This window comes from Pinus tabuliformis, chromosome X (genome assembly GCF_031772625.1).
Source record: "Pinus tabuliformis cultivar Carrire ecotype Pingquan chromosome X, CPIR1, whole genome shotgun sequence".
NCBI classification, from domain to species: Eukaryota; Viridiplantae; Streptophyta; class Pinopsida; order Pinales; family Pinaceae; genus Pinus; species Pinus tabuliformis.
In genome coordinates, this window is record NC_142308.1 from 860,094,623 (window position 1) to 860,112,156 (window position 17,534).

Below are 17,534 nucleotides of genomic sequence, written 5' to 3' on the forward strand. Positions count from 1 at the left end.
TTGGAGTCCTTGGGGCTGGTGCCTCAGAAGTAAGAAGGATTGGAGTCCTTGGGATTGATGCCTCAGAAGTAGGAAGGATAGGTGTCCTTTGGGACTGGTGTCTCAGGAACTGGAAGGATTGAAGTCCTTGGGAGTTGGTGCTCATAAGTCCAAGATTGGTGCCTTGGCGAAATAGAGTTGGAGCTCTGGAGGTTGGAGCCTCACAAAAGTCCAAGTTGGTGCTTTGCAACTGATTGCAACCACTTATATATTGTATCTATTTTACTGCAAAGATTATATTAATAAAAGCATTTATTTTTGTTGTTCATCTTGTGTTCTGAATATAAATGTTTTAACTAGCAAAACAATAGTCGGAAAAAGAAATATTGATTCAACCCCCCCCTCTCAGTATTTCCAACAGATTTTCGTGCCCAGCTTTGCCCAAAAATCACTCCTTCAGCTTGTTGCAACAAATTTCTCCTTCAAAACTTTTCTCTAGCTCTCAGCCTCCTTTCTCCAATATGCTCATGAAGAACGAAATCAGTCTCTCTTTTCTTTTCCCGCTTTTGTTTCCCTAAATGACTTTTGGGCAACCCTAAGATCTAATGGCTCAGATTCTTTTAGATCAAGGGATGAGAATAAATGTGCATTTAATTCTCACTTTCTATTTTTTAACTCACCCATTAAATAAAGTACCCACATTGTACTTTATGTCTAAAGCCACTTTTCACTTTATAATTTAACATTGACTTTACCACTTATAAAGTCACTTTCACTTTATTAAGTTACACTTAGGAAAAGAATTATTTTTGACACTTTTCCCTAGGTAGAGACTAACCCATGGGAAACCACTTGTCTAAGGTACATTAAAAATCAACATCACAAAATATCGAAATAGCCTCATCATATTTTACTTTTATGTCTTGCAAAGTTTGCTTCATCCAAAGGGCCTCAGTACAACATGTTGTTGCTGCAATATATTTTGCTTCTACTGTAGACAAGGATACTCAAGAGTAGCTCAACCAAGATACTAAACAGTCTCCCAAGTAGAAATCTTGGAACCTATCCAATTGCTTGCATTACATCTAGTCTTGAAGTTGTCATGGAGGGTAGGCTACCAATCATTGATCTATAGAGTCTTTGATCCACTTCCTTGGATTCATCTTCTTTGCTTAACTTCAACATTTCAACATTTTTTTCATGTACTTGGTTTGCAAGATGAAAATGCCTCCATTTAGCTGAGATATCTAGAGTCCCAAAAAGAAAGTCAACTCCCCAAACAAATACATTTCAAATTCATTTTGCATATCTTTTGCAAAGTTCTGACTTAATCTATCATCATCACTTCCAAAGATGATGTCATCAACGTATACTTCAATGATGATCATATTGTCTTGATCTTTCTTTATGTAGAGATTATTGTCTGTATTTCCCTTTCTAAGTCCTTGTTGCTGCAAATACTTGTCCAATCTTGAGTGCCAAGCTCTAGGGTCTTGCTTAAGTCCATACAAGAGTTTCTTCTATATACAAACATAGTTATCTTTTGATAATGGGAATCCTTCTGGTTGTTCTATGTAGACTTCTTCTTCTAGCTCCCCATTAAGAAAGGTTGATTTTACATCCATATGATACACTTTGATTCTTTTGGAGCATGCATAGGCCAAGAGCATTCTAATTGCTTCCATTCTGGCTACTAGAGAAAAAATTTCTTCAATATCTATCTCTTCAACTTGGGCATTTTTTTGACACACTGGCCTTGCATTCTTTCTGGTCACTTTTTCATCCTCATTTAGTTTGTTTCTAAAGACCCATTTTTTACCAATCACATTTTTGTTCTTAGGTCTTGAAACAAGTTCCCATGTCTCATTCTTCTCAATTTGATTTAGTTCTTCTTCCATGACCTTGATCCAATGTTCATCATTTCTAACTTCCTCAAAGTTACTTGGTTCAATTGTGGACAATAGTGATAGATGCCCTTACTCCTATGTTTGTGCTTGTTTTCTTCTTCTAGGTTTACTACTACACTCTTCCCCCAAATGATTTCCTCTAGAGGATGATTCTTCGTATGCACAACCTTGCTCAAGACAAGCTTGAAACTCGGCCTTCCACACTAGAATTTGGCCCTCTATACAGATCTGAAATTCAGCGTTCAAACGGGACAAAATTCAGCCCTCAAGAACAAGTCTGCAATCAGCGTTCTAGTCACTCTCATTTTCACCCACCTTTGTTATCAAATTGGATGAATCGTATTCATACTTTGGACAGATTCTTTCAACATATCTCTTACAGGCACATTTACAGGGACCAAACCATATGGAGGACATGTTGTCTAAAAGAGGAGTTGCCAAAGACCCAAGTGTCATTTATTTTGCCACTTTCAATCAAGATTCTATGACAAATGTAGGTAGTATTAAATTTTTGTAGGAGCTTTTACATAAACAGTTTATTTAAGTGGTTTCAACCTATAGATATTTTTCTTTTTGTGATGTTGTAGACAAGGAGATATGGTTGTAAGGCAGCCTGGTTTTTGACTTGTATCACTGATTGATATCTCAAAATTTTGGATGAGATTCCTAGATAAAATATGTACTAAACTGTGGAAATAGGGGTCATTGTATTCAGATGAAAAAATTGTAGAACGTAACTCCAACTGGAAAAGACACATGTATTTTGTACCATCTTTTATGATATAAAAGATAGCATTTTTTTCTTTTGAAGCCTTCAAGAAGTGTGCCAAAAATCCTTCCAAAATAAGCCAAAAAACTTTCCAAAATAAGTCAAAAACCCTTCCCCAAAAAGTCTCTCCAAATCAGCTCCTCTTCGCTTCTGGTTCATGCGGTATGAACCTCAGAACTCTTTTTCTTCGATTGGTTGAACATATCCGAACTTGCCTGAGTGAGTGACTTGAATTGCTCCTTCTCGCGCCTATTTATAGTGCATTCGGGGTCTAGATTGGGCTGACTTGTCAACACTCTGGGCCAACTCGTCCATTAGCTAGAGCAACTTGTGCAATTGACAGAATGTATTGTCAACATTCGAAAATTAATTTTTCTTCAACAGTGAGGCATTAGAGGGAGTGCCATATACCCTTGGAAAGGTTTCAAAATAAGCTTTCCAACCATATATGTTATGTTTCCATTTGAGCTAGGTAAATGGAGTAAAAGTTCATTCAAAGATATGATATCCAAATCACTATTTTAAAATTCGGCCGAGTCATTAGTGACTCGACCGAGTTGATCCGAGTCACTCCAAAAAATACTGACCCGACAGAAATACCAATTCGGTTAACCGAGTCATCACTGACTTGGCCGAGTTATTACATGACTCGGCCGAGTCAATCATGACTCGGTCAACTCGACCATTTCTGCAATAACTCGGCTGAGTCGCTAACTGCGGCCTATAACCCCAAAAAAAATGTGATTTCTCATATTTCTTTAAAAAAATTTAAGTGTTAGCTGAGTGTTGGGGACTCCAAGGTGTTTTATAAATTAGTTAAACGTTATTTGGGGTCCATTCCCCTCTCCCAAACCCTATTTAACACATTCAAATGCTCTCATTCTCTCACAGCCATCTCATGCATTTGAGTGAGAACTTCAGAGAGTTAGTGAACAGTTCTTGAGTTTGTTTTTGGAGCAGCAGTGAGGAGTCTTGGGTAAGCATTGTAGCTGGAGTGAGGAGCTTCTTGGGCAGCCATTTGGAGCAGCATTAAGGAGTTGATTCTTGGAGCAAGCTTGAGGAGGCAATTTGTGCCTGGAGGTATTTTTTTCACCTCTACAAATCTGTTTTTGCTTATCAAATTTTAGGTGCATATCTAGAAAGCCTAGAGAGTGTTTTTTGTGAAAGAAATGAACATTGAATCAATGTTTTTTTTTTCATTTTCAGATTGTTTGCTTTCATTTCCTAGTCAAAAAATGGCACCTAGAGTGAGAGATCCTGCTTGGGCATATGTTGAAATGGTTGATAGTCAAATGCATTGCAAATTTTGCCATAGGAAAATTAAGGAAGGTCCTAGGGGCATTAATAGGCTGAAACAACACTTGGCAAGGATTAGAGGCCAAATTACTCCATGTACCTCACCAGAAATTGGAGAGATTAGGAAGCAATCGTTGGCCAACTTTGAGAAGTTTAAAGAAGATAAGGCTAGGCAAAGAGAGTTAGAGGCTGAAATTGGGAGGAAGAGGGAGATACAAAAAATGATGGCTACCAACCCCAATTATGATTTTGAGGGTTCTTCCTCTATCCCTCATACTGATGCATCCAACCCTTTCCGATATGTTCCTCCCTCTTTTGGTTCTGTTCAAGATAAGGGAAAGGGTAGAATGAAAAAGGGTGATATGACTATCAAAAGTTATTTCACTCCCTCCTCTCCATCAGATGCACATGGTCCTCAAGCTAGTAAAAGTCAAATGCAGCCCACTTTAGATGACCATTGGAAGAAAGAATTGAGGGAGACTACTTGTGAGTACATAGCTAGATGGTGGTATGATGTTGATATCCCCTTCAATGCTTCCCGTTCACCATATTATGAGCCTATGTTTGATGCCATACATGCTGCTGGAAAAGGCTTCAAAGGCCCTACTATGCATGAGCTAAGGGGGTATCGTTTGCAGAAAGAAATTGACTCCATTAATGAGTATTTGAAAGATTTCAAGGACTCATGGGCAAGAACAGGATGTACCATCATGTCAAATGGATGCACTGATCAAAGAAACAATACCATCATAAACTTTCTTGTCTTCTGCCCACGGGGAACCATGTTTTCAAAATCAGTTGATGCATCTGATAAGGTAAAAGATGGGCAATTATTGTTTCAGCTATTGGATCAGGTTGTTGAGGAGGTGGGGGTGGCTAATGTTGTTCAAGTCATCACAGATAATGCCTCTTACTATGTTCTTGCTGGTAAACTGTTAGAGGAAAAACACAAGACCATCTTTTGGACCGGATGTGCTGCACATTTCATAGACCTCATGCTTGAGGATATTGGAAAAATAGATTGGGTCAAAAACACTGTAGATCATGCCAAAAGCATAACAAAATTTATCTACAATCATTCATTGATTTTGAGCCTCATGAGGAAACACACTGGGGGCAAGGATATTATTAGACCTGCCATCACTAGATTTGCTACTCATTTTTTGACATTGCAATCTATGCTTTCCCAAAATAGAAACTTGCAAAAGATGTTTTCCAGTGATGAATGGAATCAAAGCAATTGGTCTAACAAACCGGAAGGCAAAGATTTGAAAAAGAAAGTTAATGAAGAAACTTTTTGGAGAAAGGCAACAGAGATTGTGAAGCTTGCTGAGCCACTGGTTAAGGTGTTGAAGTTGGTGGATGGGGAAAGGTTGGCTATGGGCTTCATTTATGAGGCTATGGATCAAGCAAAGGAGCAAATAAAGAGGGCATACAAGGATAGAGTGGCTAAGTATGGGCCCATTTGGACAATCATTGATGAAAGGTGGAACAATCAACTCCATCGCCTTATACATGCCGCTAGGTATTTTTTGAACCCACGGTATCATTATAAAGCTAAGGAGTCAGGAGCTTTGAGGGGGGAGGTCAGAGATGGACTGATTGATTGCATTGATCGCATGATCCCATTGGAGTCTGATCAGCTAGAGATACACCGACAGGTCACAACCTTCAGCAATGCCTCAGGTACCTTTGGGAAGAACCTAGCAAAGATTGCAAGAGAAGCAGATGAGCCAGGTAAACAAAAATTTCAATTTTCAAATTCTTAATAGTTTTACTTTTTTTTTAAATTTTGTTAAATCGTTTATAATTTGAAAGTTGGATATAATTTGTAATTTTGTTGAGCTAACTCATTACACTCCTATGTTTTTTGCAGCACAATGGTGGGAGGCTTTGGTGGCCATTGTCCTGAATTGCAGAAGTTTGCAATTCGTATTTTGAGTCAAACTTGCAGTGCTACTAGGTGTGAGCGCAATTGGTCTGTCTTTGAGAGGATTCACACAAAGAAGAGAAACCGTTTGGATCAAAAATGGTTAAATGATCTAGTCTATGTCCAATACAACCTCCAGCTCAGACGACACCAATTGCTAAACAAAAGACATGATTCAAATCCCATTGTGTTGGAAGACATTGATCCAACATCAGATTGGGTAGTGGAGAGTCATCTAGCAGAGTTTGATCCTGATGAGGATCTTGATTTAGATTTAGATATCGAGGCATCAGTTGAACATGATGTTCAGTTGAATGCAGATCCCGATCCACCTGTACTACCAACCTCAGTCTCACAGCCAGCAAGGACTCCAATTGCAGGCGCTTCCTCAGCTCAGCCACGACAGAAGCACAGACGCATATCTTCTCTATCTCAGCTTGCATCTGTTGCAGTTGCACAGCCTACTAGTGGTACCACTTCTACAGTTGCAGTTGGAGATGATGATGAGGAGGAGGAGCCATGGGGCCCCCTGTCTGACTCTAATGATGATCCAGAGATTGATCAACATGATCTTGGCTCCTCTAGCAGTAGCTACTAGCCAGTAGTACTGGAGTCTGGTCACAGTATACTTTTGTTGTAGAGGCCATTTCTAGCCTCCTTGGTTATGTGTTTTTTGTTTTGAATCTTTGATCATGTATGACAGTTGACTATGTATTGCCATTGGGCAGTGCACTGGGTGCCATTTTGATATAATGGATTGGTTCATGAGCCTACTTTGATCATATGTTGTCTTCCATCTATATTATAATGTTGTGTGTTTGGAAACATGAATGAAAATCTTTAAAATTATGTTTAAAATCTTTAACATTATGTTTTTTTATAAAAAAATAAATATTTAATGTATTTTTTACAACGATCGGGTCATCGAAATCGAGCCGGCCGAGTCGATACCGAGTCGGAGTCGGAGTCGGAGTCGATCCTTGGCCGAGTCGGAGTCGGAGTTTTAAAACATTAATCCAAATGGAGCATCAAAAATCCAAAAACAATCTTTCATGTCAGATTCAGCTGGTAGTTCCTTCTTGCATTGACGAACACAATTCTCCACACCGGTTATATGATCACGGGCTCATTCTTTACTACCTTGATGTAGAGGTTCGGATCTGCAGTACTTTTGACGAAACCAAGTCTTATTAGATAAGCATCCATTCTAGCATACCATGCTAGTCTTTTTCGAGTTTCTGGAATGATGACAGGTTGTACATGTTCGTTTGGTCCTTCTAGTTCTTCATGATGATCAATTATAGGTTCTCGAGAATTGTCTAGCCTTGGACTCTTTTCAATGGGAAAGATAAGTCCTTCTTCATCGGAGTTAATGGGAATATCCTTGGACTTCTTGTATGCAATGCTTTCAATGAATGTGACATATGTGCTTACTTCATTACGACATTGTTCCTTGATGTAGATTCTATATGCTTTGGATGAGATGCTATAACCAACGAAGATTCCTTTCATACCTACAGGGTCCAGTTTCTTCCTTGTGTCCTTGGGAAATGACATTTGTGCTTACTTCATTACGACATTGTTCCTTGATGTAGATTCTATATGCTTTGGATGAGGTGCTATAACCAACGAAGATTCCTTTCATACCTGCAGGGTCCAATTCCTTCCTTTTGTCCTTGGGAATATGAATGTAGACAAGACATCCAATAATTCTGAGGTGATAAACATTAGGCTTCTTTCTAGTAAATGCTTCTTCCGAGATCATGTTGTAAGGCTTGCTTCATGGGTTCCAGTAAATTATTATTGTAAGGCTTGCTTCATGGGTTCCATGAGCAAAGATTTTATTTTAGATGGCTCCCATTGAGAGCCTTAGGATTGCTCATTAAAGTCAAAGAGTCTATGTCATGTATGAAGAGCCCTTCTTAGGCATGTGTCAAATGTATTTGAGTCAATAGCATTGTAAAATAGCCCTCCAACGACAAGCACTATACTCCTTCCGACCTTAAAACAGAGAAAATAACTCATGTCGGCTCATCTATTTGGACACACGCCTATTCGGATGTATAGGTCGGCTTATTATATGGAACAAACCACTATAAATAGGTGGGCAGGGTCTCTGCATGATTATGGCACAGAGGTTCGAATTCCTCTGAAGTTTCGGTAATGAAATATAGTCAACAGTTCGATGACATCTCTGGGATCTTCAGATGGGTAAGGGAGGAACAATGAGTTTGTGTTTTAAGGCTAATCGCAGTAAGTAAGGCTCAGACCTCTCTAAGGTTTGGATCATAGTCACAGCAAAAGGAAGAGACAAAGTCGAATGCAAAGAAGGAACTCAGATAATCGATGGAGGAGCAGTGAGGGTCCTTTTAGGGCTCAACAAAAGTTTTGTTTCATAAGATAAGGGTCTTGAGGTTACAACAGAGGAAGACCACTCTGTGGTGCTATGAAGAAGCTATTGTTCTGGGATCTATCACAGTATTTCGGTGCTACTACAGTGGTCAAATTTTGGTGACACTACATTGACATGTCTCAGTGCCATCTCTAGTGTATCTACAACTCGTTGAGGAGATGATCTCAGTGATAAGAAGGTCGAAGAGGAAGAGGTATCAAGAAGGAGAAAAGATCAGAGAACTAGTGTCTTGGTATTAGAGGAAGAGGTATCAAGAAGGAGAAAAGATCAGAGAACTAGTGTCTTGGTCTTAGACTGGCTAATAGGTCAAGGGTCTTGGTCTTGGTATTTGTCAATTGGAATCTCTATAAGAAGAATTTATGCGGGTTTTCCTCTCAAAGAGTGATAGGTTTTGCCCCTGGCTCATAGCCTACATGTTGTGTCTCTTGTTTATTTATGTTCATGCATTGGTTACTGTTTGATGAAGAAGAACACTAATAATCTAATAAGAAGAAGATCCTAATATAAAGAAATAAAAAGCATTCACAAGCAATCACTAATAGAAAAGAAATCACCTAATGATAATCCCCTAGATTTCTCAACATCTTACACATTCTTCAATAAATCGATTCTTCCTTTCGGCTACACTATTATGTTGGGGATTGTAAGGGACTATTAGCTCCCTCTTAATCCCAGCTTCTTTGCAAAAAGCCACAAGTTCTTTAGATGTATGTTCCCCTCCATTATCTAATCTCAGGGTCTTGATCTTCTTTCTTGTCATATTCTCCACTTTTGCTTTGAACTCTTGGAAATTTTCGAATACTTCATCTTTAGACTTCAAGAAATATCCAAGTCTTTCTAGAATGATCATCAATAAATGTTACATAGTATTGATGACCACCGGTTGATTTTTCTGACATTGGGTCAAATACATCGGAGTGGATTAGGTCCACGATTTCCTAGGATCTTAAGTCACTGCTAGGTAATGGCTTATTCACATTTTTGCCAAGGGCACACCCTTTACAAACTCCTTCATGTTCTTCCTTCAATTGAGGCATACCGATAACCATTTGACTCAAAGATGGCAATATTTTGTAATGGAGATGGCCATACTTTCTATGCCACAACTCACAAGGATTAATGTCCAAGCATACTAAATCTTGAGGAGGAGAAGTTAGAAGTCTCTAAAACCTCCGCTCATGAATCCCAATAGTCCTTGCATTTTCTATATTAGATCCCTTTGTCCAAACAATTACTTTGTCATCAATAAATGCTACCATGTCTCCTTTATCTTCTAAATAAGATGTAGAAAGCAAATTCTTTTTCAAACCTAGAACATAGAGGATGTTGTTGATATGAACATTCCCATCAAATTCCAACTCTATGGAGATAGATCCAATCCCTTTGACCAAATAGCTATTTTTGTCTCGTAGTTCAACTTCGTGAGCAGAGCTTCCTTTAGATATGGTATCGAGATGTCCACGTTCACATGTCATATGCCTTGAAGGTCCACTACCAATTACCCATGTGCTTTCATCTTCAAATGAACCTGTAAGTGCAAAGTAAAGACTACAATCCTTGACTTCTTTAGATAATTTCGAGATGAAGTTGGTGATGTATAATTTGATGGATTCAAGGAGACTCCTTAGAGTCTTGAGGCCTTCCTTCATGTACCTTGCATTGAAAGTGAACGAAAAGATAGATGCTGCAAATATGTCTTCAATCAAGAGTGCCAACAAACTATGATCTTCAAGCTTCCTTCCTTCACCTTAGCTCTAATACCATGTTGAGAAACCAAGTGCTAGATAGTTTAATGCTTGATTCCTCTTTCTTGATAATTACTTATGAATGTTAGTTGTCTTCTTATTAATTTTATGTTCTCTTCATCAAGCAATTATACAAAACTTCAAAGCATAAAGATCACAAAGAGACAAAGAACACCAGAAATTAGGCTCCAAGCCAGGGCAAAACCCCACAAGGGGGAAAACCCAACAATCCTTCTCTTATAGAATCAGATCAAAATGAGATATCCAAGACCCAAGACCAAGACCAAAAGATGCCACAAGGATCCAATTCAACCCTCCTCTAAGTCTCCTCCAATCAAGTCAAAGTCAACAAAAGTCAACGTTGGTCAAACCCTCTGAAAATCTAGTCAAATCACAAAAAATTCCAACCCTGCAATAGAGGCTGAATTTCGGCCCTGTAATAGCCTCAGAAAACCGCATAAACTTCGCACGTGTGAGCAGAATTAGGGCAAAAAACTCGTCTTCTCTCTCTCCTTTGAGTTCCTTCTCTCCTTTGACTTCCCTTGTCTTATCTTCTAGTTTTGGCACAAAAGTCGATGGATGATGTGATAAGTGAATGAATCCAAGAGGTTGAGTTGACTCTTATATATAGCTATCCAGGAGGGTCGAATAGCTGCCACATAGGCCAACTTGTCCAAGGAGGGCCAACTTGGTCATGTATTGACATTTTGACTTAAAAAAAATACAATTTCTTTTCTTACAAAAGTCCAAATGGGACCTTGACTCAAATACATTTCTTTTTTACTCTTTTGACTCTATACACATGAAGAACATGCTTTGACTAAGTAAAATAATAATAATGAATATAATATAAATTTTGGTGATGATATTACATTACATTATCTGTTATGAGATTCATCGTCATTGATCATTGTTTGATCGCATATTCACATGGAAATTGAGAACTTTCACATAGTACAAGGACCAAAGATGTATCACCCTACTCCTCAGGATGTTTTACCTACAGAAGAATACTCTCAAAGACCTCCATTACTAATTACAGGCTCACTCTTCTTACTTCCAAGCACTAGATAGCTCTGATCACAAGAGGCCTCGTTAAAATATCCAATACTAGGTCAGCCATATGATGGAGACTCCAAACCATCCAACCAGTGGGCGGTACAAATTTCATCACCAACTTCTTATCAACCTAGGATGTTAGGAGAGTTGGTAGTTGATGGCAATTTTTTACATGGGCTTTTCCCTTGATGCTCTTCAAGCCCTCACCCTTTTTGTTTTTCAAGACCTCTTAGTGATTGATTGTATCTCATTTGGTACTCCCTATGTACTCTTTTATTTTATTCTTTTACAGTTCTCTTGGAGATGATTTTAGCACTCCCAATGTTTCACTCATCTTTGTACTTTTCAATCCCATTAGCCAACTTTGGCAATGAATGGACATTAAATTAAATTTAATATATAAATAAGGTTGTGTTACAAAGCCCCAAGGGTTAGTTCAACTGGTCGAGTCCCCATTGTTAAGTACCTCACCGATCGGGAGGTCACAGGGTCAATTCTCCTCGATGCCCTTGGGATTAGGCCCTGCTAGTCTGGCCAACGGGCTTTAAAAGATTCCCTTTAGGGTTGATCTGCCCAGATTTTCCTATTGGGAAAAAAAAAGTTGTGTTACAGGGTGCAGAGAATTATCACAGGAAATGTTTCATGGCATTCAAATGAGGTTAACCCCTTGCCCCACATTTCAAACTCTCAATGACTCCAACTAAATAAAAGTTATAGGTTCATTTGCAACTTTTTTGAGGAACTGAATAGATAGTCAAAATAAGGGTTTTATTATTTCTTGCATCCTATCAAAATCAAGTTCAAGAAAGAAGTAATAAAACTAAGATTGAGAAACACGTAATTATCATTGTATGTTTGACTAGAGACATTGAAAGCCAAGCCTTCCAGGCACAAAAACTTACTAAAATCAGTATCCCATCTCTGTATTCACTTATATATCATGTGTATCATCACTATAGGCTTATACAATAATGGAGAAAATGGAGAAAAACAAATGTTTTCCATACAGGAATAAAGGTGGCTTCGTAGCCATTGAGGTCAGGCTCAAAAGTGGAAAGTTAACACTTGTTACAAGCACCATCTCATTCTCAGTATATTTATGACTGAAAAGAATTTTAAAAGAACAAATGCGTATATGTTGTTGTGCGAACTTGTATAGATAGTGAAGCTCAAACCTTATGAAAGCAAAAGTTAGTGTATCAATGGATAGCTATTTAAATTTTATAGTCAAAGCAGCCCTGGGAGATACAGAAACTAGCATGAAACTACCACCTTTCCACCATGTAGATGAAGACCAATCTTCAGAGAAGCATATTTAATATCCATCCCAATACAGTATTCGCTTCCATTCAAATGGCTTCATGTCAGAGGTAATGGCCTTATGTTTTCTAAGTTGTCATGATCTCTCTATTGTAGTATTTACATTGCTAATTTTCAGTTTATCTGCAGCACTGTCACCAGTAAATCCTGAAAAAACTAATGCAATGACTAGTTAGAAAGGTATCTTTGACAATGACCCACTAAAAATAGTGGTATTCTTGCATATTTCAGTCACTGAGAGTGTTGGATGGTCTCTTTATATATGACAGATAGTGGTCCATGTCAAAAGTGAATCAGATGTTTCTGAGATAATCAGAGTCTAAAATCATTTAGTCCCCAGCAATTCTTCCATTTGCACATCACCAAATATATCCACAAACAAAGACCTTGTAGATCAAGTGTTGTAGAAAACAAACCTGATATAAAAATAAAAGTAATCCATGAGCAAAGTGAACCCACTTAGGCGGCGGGTTATCTAATTGAGGTGAATAAACCTGTGATACAAAAACATTATCAGTTTAGCAAGATATTAGAAAAACAAATAGAGCAGTATAAAAATACTTTTTCAACTATCCCAGCAATTAAATATATTTATATCATCAAAATATATGCTAGCTTTCCAGGAAATAGATGATGACATCAAAGCATCCCATGAAGATCAAGAAGGTAGACAGCAGTGGGATGTACAATCAAATAGAGTGCATTACAATTTAAAATCACCAACTGCCAATGATTTACACAAAGGATTCTCTGGATCAACATATACAGTGACAAGGAGATACGGTATTGGTAACAAGCTCATTCTGAAGCCGAAGAATAAACATATGTAAGATTGAAACTCGTTTTCTCAGGGGATTGCAGAGTTGTCATTTGACTATAACAACTATTGTAGTAAAGCATGCAGAATGTATGAGCTTAAAAAACCAAGAGAAAGTAAAGCAAAAACAGCAGCAGTTTTTGGTTACAAAAATTGTCGTCTAGGAGCAAGCAGTGAGGTGATTAGCTTTGTCTTAACATTAAGATCTGTTAAAATTGGCAACTCGGGCTAAATTCCACCTTGGGACAGCTCATTTGATGGAGATGATGATTGCATTAAATTCCTCTTTTCGAGAGGACCAAAATTGATATAAAGATCATTCAATTTGGACAAGCAGAAGTGTGTTTTTGAATTTATGCCCACACATGTGCAAATTGTTCAAGTCGGCCACATCATCATGTACGCTCATGAAGCCAATGGACATGACTCTTCACCCTCAACGACTTGTATAAATACAGGTGTCATCTCACCTCATTTGGCATCATCATCATTCACACATTCTTCTCCTCTCCTTCTCTCATTGGTTCGTACAGCATTCGGCATTCTCTTTCTCTCACACGTATGGCACAAGGAGGACGAATTTCTGGACAGAATTATAAGGCCAAAAATTTCAGACTTTTCTGCAGTTTGACCAGCGTTGACTTTGACTTTCTCAGCAGGCCACATTTTTGGCACAGAAACCAAGGCAAAAAGAGGACTTTGACCTGTGTTGACCACAGGCCTGTTTGACGATGGGGTTGACTTCAGGCTTACCAACTTTGACTGCAGTTTTGTTGACTGTTTTGGGTTGAATTTGACCAACAAGGAAGGCCGAATCTGACTGAGGTAGACCAAGCAAGGAGGCAAGTTTGACTGCTCGTTGACCATCTTTGACTTTTTGGTTAAGGCTAGGTTTGACTGCACTTGACTGCAGAATTGACAGGACTGTTTTGACTGTGATTTGGAAGTCAATTTTACTTATGTACTCTCTCTCTACTGAACATTTTATATAATAATAAGAAGATTTGATCAAATGGTTTTCCCCACTTTGGGGTTTCTCCCTGGCATCCGCCAAATCTGGTGTCCTCTTGTCTTGGCTTGTCTTGGCTTGTCTTCTGCATTTCATTCCATATTCTATCTACTTTCACTGTCAATGTGATTAATGGTTTATGTGATTGCTATTGGAAAACTAAATTGAAATTGTCATTGGGCTGCTAAAGGAACATTGAAGTAATTGTGCTAAGCATAGAACATACCATTGTTAACTAAAATTAGCATGGTATGAGAGCTCAGGTGAAGACAACCCAAGCAAGAGAGTGAAAAAGCAATCACTAAGAGAGATCTGTTGGACAAGACTATTGGACTAATGGCTACTACATCTTGCTTCAAATCTGAGGATAAGCTCAAGGACAAATTTAACTATCATGCAAATGCTAAGTTAACAGGATTCGGATACGGATACGGATCCGGATCCGGATCCGCTAGTTTTTTGAAAATCTAAGATCCGGATACGGCAAGGATACGTCACGTACAATATATATATATATATATATATATATATATTTAAACTTTTAAAAAATACCTTAAAGCTAAAAAATCAAATACTCCATGAAACCATCAAACATTTTTAGTTTTTAGAACATTGAATGATAAAATCATAAATATGAAGATTAAAACATTGAAATGGTGCATCGTCCCTCATACAAAGTAACAAAAAGGTCCAAGGATAAATTATAATATATTTAAAGGTCAAATTATAATATATTAATATTATCCATAAACAATTAAAAATTAAATTGTAAATACATTAAAAAAAAATTAAATTTAAATTTTAAATACATTTTAAAAATTTAAATAACATGATGGCTTAAAATTTTAAATAACATATATTAAATATTAATATAACTGTTATTATTATGTTATATAACATATATTATATAACATATATATATATATATAAATATTAAATAATAAATATACGAATATAATATATATAACTGTTATTAAACATAAATATATTAAACCTTAAACATTAAACAGTAAATAACATATATTAAATAATAAATATTAATATAACTGCTATTATAATGTTATATAACATATATATATAAATATTAAATAATAAATATACGAATATATCATATAACTGTTATATTAACATACAAATATATTATATAACTGTAATATTACAATATGAATATATTAATATAACCGTGCATATATTAACCCCGCACCCCGATATATAAATGTTATATTAACATACAAATATATTATATAACTGTAATATTACAATATGAATATATTAATATAACCGTGCATATATTAACTCCGCACCCCGCACTACGCTACGCTATATTATATATAACTGATAACAATAATTGAATAATGTATTAAAAATTTAATTCCCTGGTTAACGCTTAAACCGGCGGGATCCGTATCCTGTAAAGGCTAGCGGTTTCCAAAATCTGTGTATTTAAAAAATATGTATTTTCACCGTATTTTGGAGTATCCGTATCCGGATCCGGTTCAGATCCGTGGATTCGGCAATACTCCACCTGCCTGTGCCGGATCCGGTAACTTAGTGCAAATGCAAATCAAATCCTCTTTCTCAAGAACAAGTTGAAGGACATCAAGGTGGATAGAGGGGAGTCTATCCAATCCTACTTCATGAGGATCACACAAATCAAGAATGACCTTCTATCTAATGGAGAAGTTATTGCTGACAGGGAGCTCACTCTCATTGCACTTGGAGGTCTTCCAAGATCATGGGATGTGTTTAACGACCATTCTCAACAATGACAGGATTCTTGGTTTCGATGAATTATTGGCTAGATGCACTCAAGAAAAGACCAGGATGATGGAGAGAGACAAGCCCTCAAATGGAAATGAACCCACTACCTTCTCTGCTCATGCTAAGAGGAAGAATAATGTTGGTCCACGAAGACAAGGTCAAGGATTCAAGCAGGGATTCAAAGAATGAAGAAAAGAAAGGTGTTACAATTAAAACAGGTTTGGCCATTATGCTAGAGAGTGTTCTCACAAGAAGGGTACTCCAAGGGATGATGACAACAACAACAATAACTACAAAGGCAATGGCAATCAAAAGAACAATGGGTTCAACAATAAAGGAAAGAGAAATACTCCAACTACTCGATATGGAAATGGTCGACCTCCCAAAAGGGCAAAAGAAATTCTAGGTATGAAGAAAGTAATGTTGTAGAAAAACTATCTATTCCACTCTATCTATTGCCTCAAGGCACTTCGTTGGATACAAAGACACCCTTTCAAATTTGGTTGAAAAGAAGACTAATTTGAATATCATACTTGGTGACAATGCCACCTACCTCGTGAAATGGATATAGGTACTATCACTCTTCACTTAAATCAAGGTCAAACCATTCATCTACAAGAAGTATTGTATGTGCCTGATTTGAAGAAAAACCTAGTGTCTATTTCTGCGATAGAAGATAAAGGCTTCAAGGTACCATTCATTGATCGAATGGTACGTATTTGGCAAAGAAACCCTAAAGATGCATGGTGTCCCACAACTACTTGATTTGGGATCAAGACTGACTTTTGTCAGCGGAAAGTGGTAAGGTCTTGTGACTTGCTCTCGATGGATTCTTCTTTATTATTCATATCAGTGTTCAGCAGAGTAGACATGAGATGAGATACAGAGATGCTTCATGATGACGGGATGGCATGATGGTCGATGTTGATGGATGAATCGGCGGGTGGAATTCCCCCTAGTTGAGAGGAAGTGTTAAAATTGGCAACTAAGGCCAATTTCCGCCTTGGGACAAATCATTTGATGGAGAGGATGATTGCATTAAATTCCTCTTTTCGAGAGAACAAAAATTGATATAAAGATCATCCAATTTGGACAAGTAAAAGTGTGTTTTTGAATTTCTGCCCACACATGTGTAAATTGTTCAAGTCAGCCACATCATCATGTAGGCTCATGAAGCCCTATGGACATGACTCTTCACCCTCAACGACTTGTATAAATACAAGTGCCTTCTCACCTAATTTGGCATCATCATCACTCACACATTCTTCTCTCTCCTCTCATTGGTTCGTATAGCATTGGGCATTCTATCTCTTTCACACGTCCGGCACAAGGACTTATTTCTGAACAGAATTACAGGGCCGAAAATTTCAAGACTTTTCTGCAGTTTGACCAGCATGGATCCTTTGACTTTGATTTCAGATTGATTTTCTGTCTCAAAAGACCGCATTTTTGGACACAGAAACCGAGGCAAAAGGAGGACTTTGACCTGTGTTAACTGCATGCCTGTTTGACCGCAGGGTTGACCTCAG

At 37.6% G+C, this 17,534-nt stretch overlaps 1 protein-coding gene across 4 annotated transcripts in view; it reads right to left on the reverse strand.

Moving 5' to 3' along the window:
- LOC149142423 (choline/ethanolaminephosphotransferase 1-like) overlaps window positions 1-17,534 on the reverse strand; it is a 129,987-nt gene that overhangs the window by 94,486 nt on the left and 17,967 nt on the right. Inside the window, exon 5 of one of the 4 annotated variants that reach the window (XM_089446427.1) lies at window positions 12,835-12,912. The exons of the other annotated variants lie outside the window; for them this stretch is intronic. Coding sequence (XP_089302553.1) covers window positions 12,835-12,912 — 78 coding nt within the window. The remainder of the gene's footprint in view (window positions 1-12,834; window positions 12,913-17,534) is intronic. 4 annotated transcript variants of the gene reach the window in all.